Source organism: Gobius niger (assembly GCF_951799975.1).
Source record: "Gobius niger genome assembly, chromosome: 19".
In the NCBI taxonomy this organism is placed as follows: Eukaryota; Metazoa; Chordata; class Actinopteri; order Gobiiformes; family Gobiidae; genus Gobius; species Gobius niger.
Window position 1 is genome coordinate 21,393,341 of NC_136870.1, and position 18,776 is coordinate 21,412,116.

General features: G+C 41.9%; 1 protein-coding gene across 2 annotated transcripts in view; it reads left to right on the top strand.

Moving 5' to 3' along the window:
* Window positions 1-1,602: 1,602 nt before the first annotated feature.
* ppm1bb (protein phosphatase, Mg2+/Mn2+ dependent, 1Bb) overlaps window positions 1,603-18,776 on the top strand; it is a 30,149-nt gene continuing 12,975 nt past the window's right edge. For both annotated transcript variants that reach the window (XM_079577240.1, XM_079577241.1), the window contains exons 1-3: window positions 1,603-1,978; window positions 16,268-17,110; window positions 17,465-17,582. In XM_079577240.1, the coding sequence (XP_079433366.1) occupies window positions 16,280-17,110; window positions 17,465-17,582 (949 nt within the window). In that variant the 5' untranslated portion in view covers window positions 1,603-1,978; window positions 16,268-16,279. The remainder of the gene's footprint in view (window positions 1,979-16,267; window positions 17,111-17,464; window positions 17,583-18,776) is intronic.

Here is an 18,776-nt window from a genome sequence, read left to right on the forward strand (position 1 = left end):
AAAGTGACAAAAAAATGACTAAAAATGTATTCAAAAAGACAAAAAATGTGACAAAAAATGTGACAAAAATGTGAACAAAAAATGACAAAAAATAGATTTTAAAAAAATGACAAAAAAGCTACAAAATGAGTTGAATACCCCTCCAAAAAAAGATGGAAAAAAATCTGATGACGTGAGGAAAAAGATCCATTTAAATGAGTTTTGTAGATCTTAGCTTTCAAATGAGGTGTTACACTGGCCCAGGGGCGGACTGGCCATATGTCCATTCTGGAAGAGCACAGAAGGGCCACTGACTCTAGGGCCACCGGTCCCGCCTTAACCGAGCTTTACCCAAATCTAAAAGCTAAAAAGAAAAGCATCAAAATAGCAACAAAAAAAGAGAATGAAAACAAAACAAAAATGCGCCGGAAAAGCATAAAAAAACAATGTGATGAAAAGTCAACAAAAACACGACAACCAAGCAACGAAAAGGCCACAAAAAACGTGACAGAACCATAAAAAAAAGTGATAGAAAAAATGTGACAAAAATGTGACAAAAATTCATCAAAAAAAGTGACAAAAATTCAACAAAAATGTGACAAAAATTCAACAAAAATGTGACAAAAATTCAACAAAAATGTGACAAAAATTCAACAAAAATGTGACAAAAACTCAACAAAAAGCCACAAAAAGTAATGAAGAAACAACAAAACTATGACAAAAAGTTGCAATCACTTTGTAGGTCTTGGCTTTCAAATGAGGTGTTACATTGTTGCTCTCCAGCCGAGAAGCTTTTAGATTTGGGTAAAGCCGAACTGGAGAAATTGCGCTCCGTTAAGGCGGGTGGTAATTTGGGCCAAGCTGGTCAGAGTCCAGGGCTGTTTTTCAGTCCCAGTCCGCCCCTGCACTGGCCTACAGGATTTGGGTAAAGCTAAACTGGAGAAAATGCTCTCGGTTGAGGCGGGAGTTAAGAGGTTAATGTGCACTGCCCCAATTCAAATAAAGAATTAAACAAATATATATATATATATATATTTATATTGTAATAGGCCTACACTGTACATTTGTGTACAATATGCATGCACAGGGGGGGGTGGCTCTAGGGGGGAAAAAAGGTTAGGAACCACTGCTTTAGCCCATCTGATTCCTATTTTTAGCTGCACTTAACAATATACAGCAAACACAAGAAATAGGCTCTCTAATGCAAAGCTTTAGAGTGATAGGCTATATAAATATATATCCTATTTCAAGCGTAAAACAGTAAGTATAGGCTACAGGCTGAGCAAAATCATTATCGAAGTAACCTATATTGTATGCCCTAATCTAAGCACGTATTTAAACTAGTTTTATCACCAAGGGATGCATTGATTTAGCCTCCTATTTATAGTGTGGGTGAGAGATGCTGATTTTAAGAATGACTCTCCGAGCTGCGTCGGTGTACGCTGGTTTTGTAACGAGCGCATCCCAAAGACCCAATACATCACATATATCTGAGAACCAGCCAATCACGAGGCACTTTTCGACAGGGGCAGAGCTAATAGACACGCGTCTCGGCCTATTACCTGGCGCTTTGACTCACCGCCCCGACCAATCACGGGGCGTATGCCAAAAATAGCACCTCCTCTTGTTCAGCACCCAAAGTCGAAGGATAGCTCTGGCCTTTCAATGGACGAAAGTGCTAGATTTGCCCGTGTTGTATAATATAACCAATTGTGTTTATTTGTTTTAGAGCGATCGGAATTGCCTGCGTTTAATGTGAGCGGCAGAACTGGCGTCAACCATGCGTAAAAATCAACGCTATCCAAGCAGGGGACCGCCGAGAAAGGAATTATCGCCGCTCATCTGAGGCCAATCGCAATTATTTTTGTCAAATAAGGAAACGTAACATAGTTAGCAGGCTAGCGTTAGCTTCGTAGACGGGTAGGAGAACGACCATTCTTCACCGACGAGCAAAATCCAGCGCAAAATCGGGATTGGATTCGCGTATCAACAGGAAAACGTAAGTAGCATGCTAAGCTAACGGCGTATGTGCGCTTGCTAACGTCATGAGCTAGCCGTGAAGTTAGCTCGATTCACACACTTAGCACACGTACACACACACACACATACACACACAAGGCCTTGGCGCAGGGAGCAGCAGTGTGGAAGTGGCATGGAGTTGTGCATGTGGTCACTACATCGGCATTTAACACACAAACGCGTGTCCAAAAGCAGACTTTGACAGTGGGTCCGCTACGTGACGTGTGTGTTTTGCAATAACGATAATAACGTTGTTGGCTCGAGCGCGTTGGTCAAAAAGGAAAACGCTCGTGTTTGTGTGTAATTTGTCACGTGTTTTATAGCTGGGGAAACGAATTGCCTCTAGAAATAACATGGGGTAGGTGCATTTTGAGAATTTAAGGGGATCAGAATGTCAGATTAATCGATGGGGGAGACACAGATGTGAAAGGAATGCCCACATTTTTAGCAGATTATTATTGGTCAACTTTTGCATGGGGTTCTCAAACTTGCCGAGTGTCTTGTGACTTTAAGCACTTGTTGGTTTAGCCTACAGCCCAGCATCAGCTGTGTGACTTAAGTACTTTTTTCTAGCTTTTGTTTTATTATGTGAAGTATTGACACACGTGCTTGGAATCTACACTACTAACATACCAGCTTATAAAACATCTTTTAAGCAGCTGCAAGAGGAATACAATAAAACAATTGGCTACCATGGCCACCAGCCTTTATTTTCATTAGATTTTCACTCTAGATTAGTGATTTTCAAGTTATCTGCTCACAGCAGGACTAGGGCTGAACGATATGGACAAAATTTCATATGTCGATATTCATGCTAGATATCTCTATATCGATACGATACGATAGAACTATGGGTCAGATGAAAACCAAGCATTTTTCAGAAAAATAAAAACATAATCCAAAAGAGTGCAGTTTTATTGATGAAAATCTTTCGTTTATCTTTTGCTTTTTAGATTTTAATGTTTTGAATGTTCATATCTTGATATCAATACGATAACGATACATCGTTGCTTTTTCGTCATTAATATCTTGAATGTTCATATATCGAAACGATAATGATGTATCTTTCAGCCCTAAGCAGGACCCACCATCACCTTGATGTGACAAGCCCCAACACAAAAAATGTAATTTGATACAAAATAGGGCTGGGCGATTTATCGAAATTTAAGATGTATTGATATATTTTTAAATGAGATATGGAATCAGACCATAGCTGCCGTCAGAAAAAGATTGACATATTTTATTTTATAGGCTATTCTTATCCAAGATGTTTTTTTAATTTAAATGTGCACCTTACGGAGCTTTGTTATGCAGTGTTTATGTTTACATTTTATAGTGAGTTTTCAATAAAACTACTACTCGTATTTGGCTTTGACTTTGACTTAACATTTCATTTCACAGCTCTCACTTTGCGGAAAAAATATCAGGATATATATTGTATATCGATATTCAACCTAAATATATCGGGATATGACTTTCGGTCCATGCCACCCAGCCCTAATACAAAATATTGTGTTATTCCATAAATTATTGGTGACTAAGCATTGAAAAAGCATCATGTAGCTGAACCACACACACCACCACAGTGCCAGTCATTTTGATTTACTCAAGTGTTTCAAACTTTTTCAGTGTTCTCCAGGTAATTATTGACATAAATATTCCCTGGGAAAGCCGTGTGACTCACTGAAAATGGTTCCAAGACCCAGCCATTGAGAACCACAACTCAAGATACTTGGTGACTTAGCGGCTTTTACAAAGTAATTGCCAACCCACTCATTTTCACCTCCAGGGTTTGTAGAAACACCACTGAAACCTCACACTCTTTTGTGTGGCCAGTAATGTTGTTTTAAAACAGTGTAGTTGTTGCTATATACAAACTATTACCATTACATAGCCCTGATCTGCCTTTAAAATTCCACATTTCTCAGCATTACAATAGACTCCCCAAACAGGTTAGCATTTGAAAACATGGGAGAGGTCATTTTGATGGCTGTACTGCAAGTTGCAACCAGTACCTCTAACGTAATAAGTCTTGAAAGCATAATGACCAGCGTTAGGCAAGAAGTATTTGATGCCAAGCCTAGAACATCTCCCGCAGTGATTTTTCAGTCCAAATGTGCTGATCTATAGGTGACTAATCTAATGTCACCGCCATAAACGGCTAATGACAGCTTAGTGGACTTTGTCACATGGGTGTCAATGTTTAGCTTTGCCATGTGAGCTTGTCAGTGTAATGGCATTTCTAGCATTACCATATCACATTCATTGGCGCGGTCCAAAACTGCTTTCCAGAGTTGTGTCGCGTTACGTATGAGGCAAATGATTGAAATATTTACAATACACACTCTTATTTGCTAAATGCCGATGTCGGGTTGTTGGCTGCAGGATGCACTTAAGAGGCCTGGAGTAATCCTTATAGAAAATCTTTAAACCATATTTGCTTACAGTAAACTGCAGTAAGGTCATGGCATGCTTAACAGGCTTATTGTTGCACTGTTTTATTCTGCTGTTTTCTTTTTAACGGCTCAGTGTTTTGGATTGAGATTGTTTCTTTATTAATATTGGTTCAGTGTAGCTTTCCTCTGTTAATAGTGCCACTCTAGCATTGATAAGGTTCAAGTTTGGTCAGTTGTTTGATTAAAAACCCACTTTGCAATGAATGTTTACCAATAAATTTGGTCTAGGTCAGTCTCGATGGTCCTAATGGGGCTACAGCCAGTTCTGTGGCAGTAACAGCACCTACTTTTGGAGTTTGGTGGAAGATAAATGATACTGGAGTGGAAAGCATTTGAGTTTTTTATAGCTGAGGTTTGAACAAAAGGTCTGTCACCGAAACAGCCATATTTATTATTATATACATTTTTTAATATGAACAAAACAAACAAAAGCAGATCAAGATCAATCAACATGAGCATTTGTTTTATTCTTTTGCCTGATTAAGCCTTAATTTGTGCCAACATAGACGTGTACTTTGGGTCTGAAACTTTCTGGCCAAGCTTTTCACCCTAAACAAGGTTCACGTCTGCTTCACGTTTGTATGTGGCAAATCAACAGGCAGACGGAGCTTCCTCATCCTATACATTTGAACTCCAGGATGCCTTCATTTTCAAACTGGTGTAGCTGTGGTTGTAATTGTTAGGGCCCGACAGATGTATTAGGCCGATATGAGGTATTTCACAATATTGGCTATCGGCCGACAAAAATGCTGTTATCTCCGGAACCGAACCTGTTAAAGCTGTTAAAAATGTTAAAATTATGTCTTTTCCTCCCCCTACTTGTTCCAGTCATGTCCTAATGTGTAGAATGAGCTCTTTTCACCACAACTGCCTCTAAAATCCTGCACTGTCACTCAAAAAGTTGTTAAAAGTTGTCCGAAGTGCCGTCATGCACAAGCTTAATATAGAAGGTGCAGCTACACATATGACCTGAAGTGGCAGTAGTGAGTATAAAATGGCCAACTTCCATCTAGCCCCTTTAAGTCAAAGCTTTAAAATAAGCCCTTCCACAACTTCCTAGGCCTCAGAGTGGCACATAAACATCGCGGTGAACATCGGTCACAAGTTTGTATACCTATGTTTTATGTTGTAGACTTTTGCGTATCATTTTGGAACCATAAGACATAGAGACTTGCTGTATTTCTTTCACACATGTTTTTGAAAATCAGCGGTGCATATTAGTATCGGCCTTAGAAAAAAATATTATCGGTCGCCCTCTATTAGAAATATCTCCTATATACCTCCTTTTTAGGCTTGATTGGCCCTGATTTGGAGTTTTATCATGCCTTGCTTTGACACAATTTCATGAAAACAAATTGAACGTTGTGTGTAAAATAGTTTAATATATATCGCAGTAATATATTTTTTGCAATATCCAGGAGACTATGGAGCGTTAAAACATGGATTGTGTTCTGGATTTCGGCTGCACATAATTCTCAAACTGCAAAGGAATAAAAAGCAATAAAAAGCAACGGCATATTGATGTCAGTCCTTGTGTAGGGCATGAGAAAGTCTTGTACTTGAGTTTTATGTTTATGCATAGTCATGAGTTGCTGGTCAATGTTTTCTTAGAAAGAGGCCCAGACCCCTCCACACAATGAGTCACTCCATAATCTGTGTTTACTGCGAGCATAATGCAAGCCTCTGCCGGACGACTCTGCAGCGGCCTCGAGCGAACTCCTCTGACCGTATCATTTAAAATATCCCCTCAATAAGCCTTTTATTACGGCCTATATAACTGTCATTACCTGAGCCCGTTTAATCTCCACACACACTATTGTAAACACGGTGTGCAGGTGGAGAGGATGAATGAAACCCTGCGGACGATACGACTGATTCGGGACGTTTATCACAGTTGGATAGTGACAGAAATTGTAATGATGCTGTATGCTAATGAAGTTTGGAAGGATGTTTCAAATGACCACAAGCCAGTGAACTCCTTGTGCTGGTTATGCGCCAAGGGGTTGTAATCAGGAAGGGCATCTGGCTTGAATATGTGCTGAATTGACAAATCGCATCACAGTTTGTCCGGTGATCTGCTGTGTCCTCTGCCAATGCCAAATAACGAGGGCATTGCAAACTAAGGCCTAGTCCTAAGTCCTAACTAACTTGTTTACCTTCATAAATCTTTCGTAGTCCTTCTGGGGGTAATACAAGTGTTGATGGGATGATTGGGGGGTCTTTCATCTCCCTCTGGTGTCTCTGGCCTGAAAACCACACTTGCAACTTTCCCTGCCTCCAAGTCGGAGCCACCAATACACACTAATGGAATCACAAAGAAGAAGCTAACAGCGAAGCTAGCTGCAGGCTAGCGCCACTTAAACAGTATTTACAGCCAAGTTTGAGTGAAAACAATGATCTCCATTGTGTAATTGGATGTACAATATCCCTCTCTCCCTTTGTCTTTTCTGTCAGCGTAGTATTTTCTCTCACAGAAAATTAACGAGTAAAAAAACGTAACATGCTATGACACCTGCAGTAGCGCTTATGGCCTCTAGGGGCATGAGTAACTTAGTACTGCTTTAATGGCACATTTATCAAAAAGCCAAGGCAGCCATTATTCAGGGAATATAATGTACTCTCTAAATATTCTTTATTCATTGGGATCTGTCGTTCATAAAATCTGCTAGCCCTTTAGTTTGGACCTCTGGAAACATGCATGTGAGTCTTGTATTCGTTCATAATTCAGTCTTTTCTCAAATATTAATGCTCTGAACTTGTTTACAAAGTGCGCTAAGAACTGAGTGTTGATATAAATCGCAAATATAAATAGCAATGTTTATATCAGGGGAAAAAATGCAATTAGGCGAGTTATCTTTCCAAAATCCTTGTATGGATAAGATCAAATTGTCCATTCTTTGTACATGCATGTTCTGTATTCCTGTTTTCAGGATTTGTCAAGTCTAGCCTGCTGCTTCTTGTGTGAAAATTGGTTAAATCGTATTAACATCCAGAACGATGGATACAAGGCTGTTTTGTTGAGCCTCTCAGCCAGTACTCTGAGTGGGACGGCCTCTCTTTAAACTTCAGTGCTGTTCCAGACCCACCAGGCATCAAAACTTAGTATGAGGATTTTCTCACAACCCGTCGCACCACATTGACACATATTGTTTAATGTTCTCAGTCACGTTGTTCTACAGTTGCTTAAAACGCCCATGGCTTGCACAATGGTTTATATCACTCAAACATCGATTTGTATTGGGCATTTGTGTACATTAGCGGTGACTGACAGCTCCATATTGTCTCAGAAAGCTGTGGCACTGCTCCGGATAGCGAGATGGAAACTCCTCTCTAAGTTTGCAGTAGATTACATCAGGGTTAGTGCTATGTAAAGTAGACCTAATATATGCATGACCTCAACTACACCTGCTTTTGTACTGGTGTTTAAAGCCGACATGAAAAATCAACTTTTTGGAGAGAAGTCTTATACATCTTTTAGTTATTAGACACGCTATGTGAGTTATACTGCAAAACAACCTAATGTGTCTAAAGTATTATATGACTTCGAACCCTCACTGTGTTTTCAATAAATTGTTACACTCAATGGCCCCTAGAAATTGTTTTTTATTATTGATGAGCTGCAAACTCTCCCTCGTTGCTGTTGTTGGGCTGTAAAGTGCTTTCATCAGAGGATTATGGGTATGAGCTGGAATATTGAGTGAGATGTTGCACAAACTAGTTGTTTCTACGATTATTATTATTATTTTTTTACAAAAGATTGAGTTCATTAATCATTGGGGGGATCCTTAATATAAATAGTGGCTTTGAGTACATTTTCCGCTCTTGCAAATGTTTTATTTCCTTTGGTATGACTACAGGCTTGTTTATGTATCAGCGTTCTGCAACCGTGTCTTCTTGTGGCGTAATGGCACATAACCTGGAATGTTCCGCAGTGTGGCTTTAATTATAGATTGTGTAATTACAGTGCCACAGACTAACTTGGATTCACACCTTGCTGCCATTTGCCTGCTCCGGTTTTCTGTCGTCTGCCTCGTCTCACCTGCTCAGAGCAACACTGAAGCGACTCAAACCCCAGACCGACCCGACAGATGCATAGTGAGCGTGCACATGATGTCACTGCTCTCTGCGAAAGGTTTATAACGCGCGTCTAGTGTCAGTCGTCAACAAAACGCTTCGATGCTCGTTCGAACGCAGCGTGACGGCAGTTTCTTGGAGCGTGTGAATTGTGTTCCGAGAGTCCCATCGCTTTTGTATTTCCTTTTCTGCCACAAAGAAGTTCGTACATTTCTCCGGCTTGTTGAGGAAACTGTGCATCAAGCCTGACACTTTAGTCCAAGCCGGTAACGCAAGACCAATCACAGCGCTCCTAGTGCAACGAGAGGGACCTCCACAAACAAAGTTCAGTTGTAGTGAGTTTTTTAAAGCACCAAGAGCCTCCTACAAACATTCACTTTAAAGCAGTACTCGGTAACTCATGCCCCTAGAGGCCATAAGCGCCACTGCAGGTGTCGTAGCATGTTGCGTTTTTTTTACTCATTGTCCGTGAGAGTAAATACTACGCTGACAAAAAAGACAAAGGGAGAGAGGGATATTGTTCATCATATTACACAATGGAGATACATTTTTTTTCACTCCAACTTGGCTGTAAATACTGTTTAAGTGGCGCTAGCCCGCAGTTAGCTTTTCCCGTTAGCCTGTTACCTTCTTCGTGATTCTATTAAGCTGCTTTTCCATATACAGGTCAGCCGAATGGCTCTTTCACCCGCTTTGTCGAGCTTTTCCAGTCTGACTGGTCTGACCAGGTATAGGTTTTGGGACCGACCTCTGGCTGTGGCCAAAGCGCGCTAGTCCGTGTCTGATGTGACGTGAACAGACTGCTGGCCTCTGATTGGCAACGGGAGAGTGGACAGCCCTCACTATTGACACGCAGGTCATGCGGATTTAATACTTCACAACATCATACGCTGTTCTAAAAGGGGGATTTTGCCGATATTAGCATTTAGCCACTGTTAGCGCAGATTTAGCTGATGTTAGCATAGCATTTGCATAACATTTGCATGTAGCTTACCTTTATAGTTGTATTTAGCGGTTTCTTTTCTATTTTAATACAGCTTGGCACCTCTGAATGATTCCATTAGTCCCACCAGAAGGCAGTTATTTGTCCACATTTGTCCTCATCGCGGCTTACAAAACTTTAAATGACGATCTGTACAGCGTGCTCCTCCGTAGGGGCACGGCCCACAACAAATGCGGTGGCAACAGAAGTGTGTGCTAGGTAGAGTCGATACGTGCGCGGCCGGTTCGCGCTATGTGGAACGACAGCTTTAGTGTGTATTGGGGCCTCCGACCCAGTGGCAGCAAACTTGCAATTGTGGTTTTCAGACACCAGGGGGAGATGAAAGACCCCCCAATCATCCCATTAACACTTGTATTACCCCCAGAGGGACTACGAAAAGGATTTATTAAGGTAAACAAGTTACTTGGAGTAAACTTAAAGCAGTACTAAGTTAATTGCAGCCCTTTTTAATTTTGAGTCTTCTTTAACATAATGTAGAATGTCTTGGCCAAATACCACCTGATTAAAAAATATTTGACAAGCCTAGGTCAAAGCTAGATCTAAATTGGACTAAATTATTGGGCATTTTTCTGGTTTAGACCTGGTTTACACTCAATTTAAATACTATCAAATCTATATTTAAAATGAATAAGTAACATTCAGTTTATAACATCTGATCCCGCACTAGGAGTATATTTCTCCTTGTGTTCGTAGTACGGGAGCTAATATCCGCGGCCGCCGCTGTAGAAGCTCCATTGGTCGTATATTAGTTTATTGTGATGTGTTAAGTGCCCCTCTCTCCGCCCGCCTCCTCGTTCTAATGGTGAGTGGCGCGTTTGACCCGGGTTGACTGGGGCTGGCTCGGCTGACCCGATACAGGAGGAGTTCATTAACATTAATCTTATGAGTCAGCAGCAGTCACCGCGTTACTGCAGCGGCTGACATTTAGACAAAGGCGTTTTTTTTTTTCTTTCTTTCAACGGGCCGAAACGAATCACTGCACGCTACAACAAACCAGCGACTGTGATACCGGTCTTAGTCTCACACAATCATTGGGTAAAGTTAAGTGCTTTTGCTTTAATGTTCAGTGATTTTTCTATTCAGGTATGATTCTTTTTAGTTGTGGCTCCTTCGAAGATGTTTCTAAAATGTTAAATAAAGTTATTGTTCACGAAAGTTCATTTAGCCACTCACTTCAAGAAGCTTAGTCAGCAAGTTTTGCCTATATTTCACAAACTGTTTGCACTTTTTATCCAACTATTAAATGACGATCTCTAATAATAATCCTTATTCAATAATAGATAAATGGATCTTCTTTTGCTCGCTCCCCTGTGTGTTGGAATCGTCTGTTTTGTTGCCTCTCTGCAGCATTACATAATCACTCTCTACTTCCACTTCTCTCTCTCGCTTTCCTTTGGAGCCTCTATTTTGTTTACTTTTTTTTTTTTTTTTTGGCAACGTTTTTCGCCAGCGTCCTCGTCAGGGAGTCAGTTTCACTACGACACATTTCGTAGTTTCAACCACAAATTGCACGTTCACTTCTTTGTTTTTCTACGCTCTTTGCAGTCATGTAACACGAGTTTAGCGAACCGCTTTTCAGTTTAGTTTTGACTGATGTGACACGGTGTGGTCCGATAACATCCATGTTTTGTGTAAAGGAAAGAAAAACAGAACTTTTGCATGTTTTTATTGTGATAATGAAGCCGTTATATTTTTCGCACTATAAGGCGCACTTAAAAGCCTTTCATTCGCAGGTAAATCAGCTTTAATTAAAGGGATATTTCAAGATTTTTGACATAGGCTAGGGCTGAACGATATGGACAAAATTTCATATCTCGATATTCATGCCCGATGTCCCGATATCGATACGATACACCTACGGGTTAGGTAAAAACTAAGCATTTTTCAGAGAAATAAAATCATAATACAAAAGAGTGCAGTTTTATTGATGAAAATCCTTATCGTTTATATCTTGCTTTTTCGATTTTAATATTTTGTATATATGTTCATATCTCGGTATCGATATGATAACGATATATCTTTCTGTCCTAGTTCACACAGACTTAAATGGAGCATTAAAAATGTAGTATTTTTTGATGAAAACCTACTTTGTTTTTATAGTTAGGGTCTGTACTGTTTTGTACATTGTAAATTTCATGAATAGAGCCTCCAACAAACATTCCCCACGTTTTGGTTACTTTTTTTGTCCCATTTTTGTCATGTTATTTGCATTTTTGCCATGTTTTCATTGCGTTTTTTTTTGTAACTGTCTGTTGCCTTTTTGTTACTTTTTTGTTGCGTTTGTCGCTTTTTTTGTTGCCTTTTCATCTTTGTTTCATCGCTATTTTGGCGCTTATATTCTAGAAGCTTTAAGAACAGGGGTCCCCAGGTAAATCAGCTCGAGGTCCACAAACTATATTTTCGTAACTTTCCAGGGTCCGGACATATGTAGTCATTGCTATTAAAAATTTAAAACATAAGCACAGGTTTGGTTGTTTATTTACATAGAAGAGCTGATCCATCAATCAATAATATTGGCATTGTATTTCACTGGTATTAATCTTGTTAATTCAGCCTTAGATATGAAGATGAAAAGTCTTTGGGGTCCAGACTTAAGCCTCTGGAGATCCGGATCTGGACCCCGGTCCGCCAGTTTGGGACCCCTGTTTTAGGAGAAGCCAAAATGGAGAAAATGCTCTGTTCAGGTGGGAGTTCAGAGGTTAAATCTAAATAAAACTCGTGTCAAAACGTTTCTCAAAAAATACAAAACCAGGACTGAAACGTGGCTGGAATGTAGCTAAAGTAGTAAAATCCTGACTAAAACTGAACTTTTGCTCAATTTTAAGTTACTCTGCACTTTTGTAGCAAACAGTGCCAAGTAGAATCCCTGTTTTGGATTTTGTGACATTTACCATGACAATAATTTGCCGCCGTTTTGTTTAGCCCTTCCGTAAAAAACAATAGATTTGCAATATGGCGCTATATACACACCAGGTTTTTCCTTTTCTGGTGTCCGCCAATTCTCGTTTAGTGCAGTGCAATGAGATGATGCAATTCTCCCCTCTTTTCTCTTCTGGCAGCTGTGTGTTAGCGAGCGAGTGAATGAAGCTATAAGCCTTGCATGTTTGCTCAGTGGGGCGGTCAGTTGCTAGGCACCGGCAGCGTGTTTGTTTTATTTTTAGCGAGAAACGCGGCTGGCGAGCATTGGCAGAAATATCCCCCCTCTCTGGCACTTTCCCCTTTCAAAATACACCACATTACGGGACCCAATTACCTCCCCGCGTACCCGTCCTGAAAAGTGCTGGTAACGGCGTCAGAAATATGAATGACTTAAGCCCCACCCTGCGCTGAAATTCAATGCCGGAGTATTATTTATAGCCGGTCTTTTCTCGTGTGCAGACGGTGACGGTGCAGCAGCGCGCGCCGGGACACTCCTTCCCGGGACGTGCCAGCCTTTTTTGGGCACATGCCTTGTCCCGCGGCGCGCACCGGGAGGCCCCAGCGCTGCTCAGACGGAGGCAGAGGTCCCACAGTGGTTCGCCAGGCCTGGTATAGGCCTGGTATAGGCCTGTAGCTTTAGGCCTGACCTGCTGGTTTATCCTGTTTTATACTTCAACTTTGTTTAGAGTGGTTTAGACGACAGTTCCTATCCAGACCTGTTTATAGACGGGGCGGTTTTTATCCTGATCCAGACTCACCTTTCTACTTGGGCTGAACGCAATATATCTCAAAAAAAATATCGTAGCGCAATATAAGGTGAAGCAATATCTGTCTAAAGTCTTCCATCTGACTGACACTGACTCATTTTGTGCCAACTCGGCTAAAAACCAAAGTCAATGGTGCTAATAAATCACAACATTACTCAGCCGTATCACAGACTACAGGTTATTTCAAAATAACTCACCGAAAATCCACCCTATGTTGGTTGAAACACAGCGTAGGGAGTGAAATCGCAGTGTGCACTGTTAATTGTGCCAAAAAGGTCTTAAAGGGACTATACGGAGTTTAAAAATGTTAAAACTAAATATTTTCATCCCCCTACATGTTCCAGCCATGTCCTAATGTCACTCAAAAAGGTTATACCGGTTCCATATTGCCGTCATGCACGAGCTTAATATAGCAGGTGCAGTTACGCGTATGACCTGAGGTGGCAGTAGTGAGCATAAAATGGCAAACTTGCATCTAGCCCCTTTAAACACCATTTCCTGCATGTTGAGGGTCAAATTTATGTCTTTATTTTTATGTAGATCAGGTATTATTAAGATGGTATCTATTCAAAATGGAAAAAAACAGAGAAACAACAGGAAAAAAAACACAGCGTAGGGGGCGAAATCGCAGTGTGCACTGTTAATGGTGCCATAAAGGCCTTCAATGTAATTTATGCTCACTACTGCCACCTCAGGTCTTGCGCGTAACTGCAGTTTCTATTTTAAGCTTGTGTATGACGGCACTTCAGACCCGAAATAACAACTTTTTGAGTGACAGTGCAGGATTTTAGAGGAGGTTGTGGTGAACAGGTCTGAGCTCATTCTACACATTAGGAAATTGCAGAAACATGTAGGGGGAAGAAAATACTTAATTTTAACATTGTAAACTCTGTATAGCCCCTTTAAATTGAGGCCAGTCACAATAGCAAATTTGAAGTTCCATAAATTGAGGAATGAAAGTATCGCGATAAACGTATTTTTCCAACTGTTAAACTAATAAAATTTGCTTGTCGAGGTCTGAGCTACAGGGTTGTCTTTTTACGTAAGAAGACCCCATGGATTTGGGTTGTTTAGCGTTCAAATTGCGATGGTGATTGGGATGTATCTTTTAGCCTGAGCTGCTTCTGTGCATGCTTTGCTGTGAATACTTTGCCGTGAAAAGCGAGTCCATAGGAACATGGTGATGGCTGCGTATCGAGCGGAGACGCCTGAAGCAGCGGCAGGTTCCTGACATTTAGGCCACGATTGATCTGTTTGTAGGAAAATATAGATCGCTCCAGAATCTGAAGAGCGTCAGTGCTGCGTCAGACATCTGTGGATTACTGTCATGTGGACTAACAGGAATGTTCATCTTTACTTGCTGCAGATAGTCTGCTTTGGATCAAGATTTTATATGCAAACATTTGCTGCAAAATCTAAATTTACTTTGCTTTGTCGCTCAAAAAGAAAATGTTCCCCCAATTTATTATTTGAAATTTGTTCTTCATTTTACCCCTAGATTTTTCCCCATTTTTCTCTTATTTTATTACAATTTTTTCCCTTCTTTTTTACCTATTTTTCCCTTATTTTAACCTATTTTTTCCCTCATTTTTACCCTATTTTTCCCTTATTTTTAATCAATCGATTGATCGATTTCCCTTATTTTTAACCTATTTTTACCCAATTGTTTTCCTAATTTGTTTCCCTATTTTTTCTCATTTTTCTACCCTATTTTGTCCTAGTTTTTACCCTATTTTTTTCTCTAAATTTTTATCCTTTTTGTTTCTCATTCTTTCCCCATTTTAAAAAAAATAAATAATTTCCCTCCTAATTATCCCCTTTTTTCCTATTTTTTTCTCAGTTTCCCCCCACATTTCTTGACATTGGAGAATGGAGATAAACTCGATATTGCTATTTTGCATATCTTCCAAACAGCAATTTCGATATGATCTTGTACACGATGTATTGCCCACCTCTCCGGGGGATTCTCTCCTCGCTCTGTTGCATTTGTCTGAGCAGACGTGACGATCGTTGAGCTCCAGTTCAGTACGAGGCAAGGTCGCGTCATCGAACTTATCATGTGTGAACTTGGTGACGCAATTCTCCTTAACTGCACCTTGCGAAATGATCTGCAGCACGCTCAAATGACACATTGTAATCAAGTTTTAACTCCCTGTGAAAATGCCAATTCCCCTTTTGAAAATGAAATGGTGTATAATATTGAAGTCGTTTTTCTCCCTCATCGTGTGCAGCGTTCATTCACTGCCAGCTCCTTAAACAAACGCTGCTTCTCGAACAACTCCTGTGCCAAAGGTCCTTGTAACGTCATACATTTTTGATGACGGGCCGGGTCAGATGCTGTTGGCTGCACTTTTTTTTTTCTTTCTTCTACTTAAAGTGAGTAGTGGTGAAACACGAGCCCGTTCGCAGACAGCGTTTGTGAAACCTGCCGCGGCTCTTTCCTTTTCGACGAGACTCAAGTTTCGAGGAGGAAAAGTGAAGCAGAAGTCTGCCTTTGTCACGTTTTGCTGACGTCTCGCGTAGCTTTTAAACGTGTGACTCCGGGTCAGCGCCGCAGCCGGAGCAGAAATGAAATCATTGTCTCCGGTTTGAGCGTTTCCCACAGGCTCCACTTGCACAACACACGTCTGCCGCTGAGAGAGTAAGGAAGCCCCGTTGGTCAAAAAGGGCACTGGTGTGGATGTGAGAGTGTGGGAAAAGCGTGGTTGGCTTTGGCATTTGCTGTAAGTGAGCTAATAGTTAAAAAAAGTCGATGCGGACGTGTTTCCAGAGCACACAGTGACTGTAAACCTTTGCTCTTTGTCTAAATCGCTCTGTGGCCAAAGGCAAACTTACAGTATGTTGTAGTTTTCTGCTCCACCAGGTGCAGATACAGAAGGATCCATAACAAGCTGGTCCTTAGTGCTGCTGGAACCTGTCGCAGTGTGCACTCGTAAAATGACCAATAAAGCCTTTTTAACACTTGACCATACTTATGTTTATGATTGGAAGTATCTGATCTGTGTTTCAGTGTGCTGTAATAAGTAAACCATCTCCTCGTGTTTCCTCAGGTGTAGGCAGCGATGGGTGCATTCCTGGACAAACCGAAGACGGAGAAGCATAGCGCGCACGGCGATGGGAATGGGCTGCGGTACGGGCTGAGCTCCATGCAGGGCTGGAGGGTGGAGATGGAGGACGCACACACAGCGGTGGTGGGGCTGCCCCACGGACTCGCCGACTGGTCCTTCTTCGCGGTGTACGACGGCCACGCCGGCTCCAGAGTGGCCAACTACTGCTCGGGACACCTGCTGGAGCACATCCTGTCGGGGGGCGCAGACTTCGGCTCCAACCCCTGCTCCGTGGAGGGGGTGAAGGACGGCATCCGCTCCGGCTTCCTCAACATAGACGAATACATGCGCAGCTTCTCGGACCTGCGGCAGGGCCTGGACCGCAGCGGCTCCACGGCGGTGTGCGTGCTGCTCAGCCCCTCCCACCTCTACTTCATAAACTGTGGCGACTCGCGCGCCGTTCTGTGCCGCGACGGCACCGTGGGCTTTTCCACGCAGGACCACAAACCCAACAATCCCCGCGAGAAGGAGCGCATCCAGAAGGCGGGGGGCTCCGTCATGATCCAGAGGGTAAACGGGTCTCTGGCGGTGTCCCGAGCGCTCGGAGATTACGACTACAAATGTGTGGACGGGAAGGGCCCCACAGAGCAGCTGGTGAGCCCCGAGCCTGAGGTGTGTGTGCTGGAGCGGGTGGACGAGGGAGACGAGTTCATCGTCCTCGCCTGCGACGGCATCTGGGACGTCATGTCCAACGAGGAGCTGTGCGAGTTTGTGCGCTCCAGACTCATGGTCTGTGAAGATCTGGAGAAGATCTGCAACGCCGTGGTGGACACCTGTCTGCACAAGGTCAGTGCTGAGGCCCCTTCAGGCTGGTGTTTCTGTTTTTATAAAGCACACTTGATACATTGCTCTGGTTATTTGTAGAACCTGTGGAGAAAATACAAGGCTCTTACTGCCTTCTGTATTGATGAGGAACAGGGAGATATTTTCTTGTTTTTGTTTATGATTTCTCAATAATATTCAGTTGTTTCAAAATATAAAGCGCTCCCTTGATAAAGTTGATGTTCCTTAACTCTTGTACTTATGTGTCATTTACTCCTCTGTCTTTTGTATAATTGCTTTAGTTCATGACTGCGTCGTCCTGTATGTGAGGATTATTTGCTCTGCGTTTGACCCTGACGGTTATTTTTATCCTTTCAGGGGAGTCGGGACAACATGAGTGTGGTGCTGGTGTGTTTGCCCGGGGCTCCCAAAGTTTCGGACGAGGCGCTGAAGAAAGAGGAGGAGCTGGACAAGTACCTGGAGTCACGCGTCCAGGGTCAGTGCGACCAACTCAGTGTAACGAGAACCATCCAACAAAACACGCCTGCTTTCAATGAGGGAGACGCGACAACAAGGAGCTTTTAGGCCCATTTATTTGAAAATAAACTATCTGTATGTCTTGAGCGTAGGTGTATTTGTGTCGTGAGTGCATGTGGTCTGGGGGAAAGGGCTGCAAAGGACACTGCCTTCCTTCAACATGCAGCACATTAAACACATCACATTTACCTCTCTGGCCTGGATAACACTTTCACATTGTATTATTTATTTAATTTTCACCCTCAGTCACAGTTGTGGGAACATTGCTTGATGCAAACCACCAGCTTCTGGGACGATCACTTCAACTTATTATCGCCATGTCCTGGATTTGACATCGGATTTGGATGCGATCACGGTCGAATTGCTCAATCGTGACGTTATACAACTTGTGTACATGTTGGCTTTTCACCTTTGAACTCTTGATAATCACTAATGCAACAAAACAATCCATGTAACCCCTCACATTTAGAGGCTCCTGCAACGAAGTCATGTGAGGGGAGGCTCTTAGTGTGACGACCTTGAATGGTTTCTTTAAAAAAAACAAAAACTTTTAAGCTAGGCTTGACTGGATCCAACGTCCCGAGCTGGTTTCCTTCTGTGTACATAACCGGGACAAAATCAACATTCTTTAGATTGTACAAATATTTGAAAGCTCTGTGCTGCCCCAGTCTTTTTTCTGATACCTTTCTCTCGCACTGTAATCGCTTAGTCTGAGAAATGTTTATGATTTCGCGACAGACAGGATGAAAGTGCGTTGGTTTGTGGTTGTTGCGATATCTAGATGCTCCTCTTTTCCATTTGACCATTTCTCATCACAGCAATCTACTTTGATCTGCAGAAAGGCTTCATGTTCGACGGAAAGTGTCAAGGGGTAGTTTATTATCCACTTTAATCCTAAACTGTAAGAGGAGAGTCTTTCCTTTGCTCTGATGATGAGGCGTCTGTCTGGTGTGTGGGGGAAAAAGCAGAAATGCATTCACAACCTTTTTAAAATGGCTTTATTCACAAACGCGAGATGCTGCGTGATCTGAGGCTCCGCTCTGTTCTCGGCGCCGCGATGTGTCCGGTTTGATTTCAGGCGCACATCATCTTAAACGCACCTCACACTTTTAGTCAAAGTCATATTTTTCAGGAGTAAAGCTTGAGCATAACT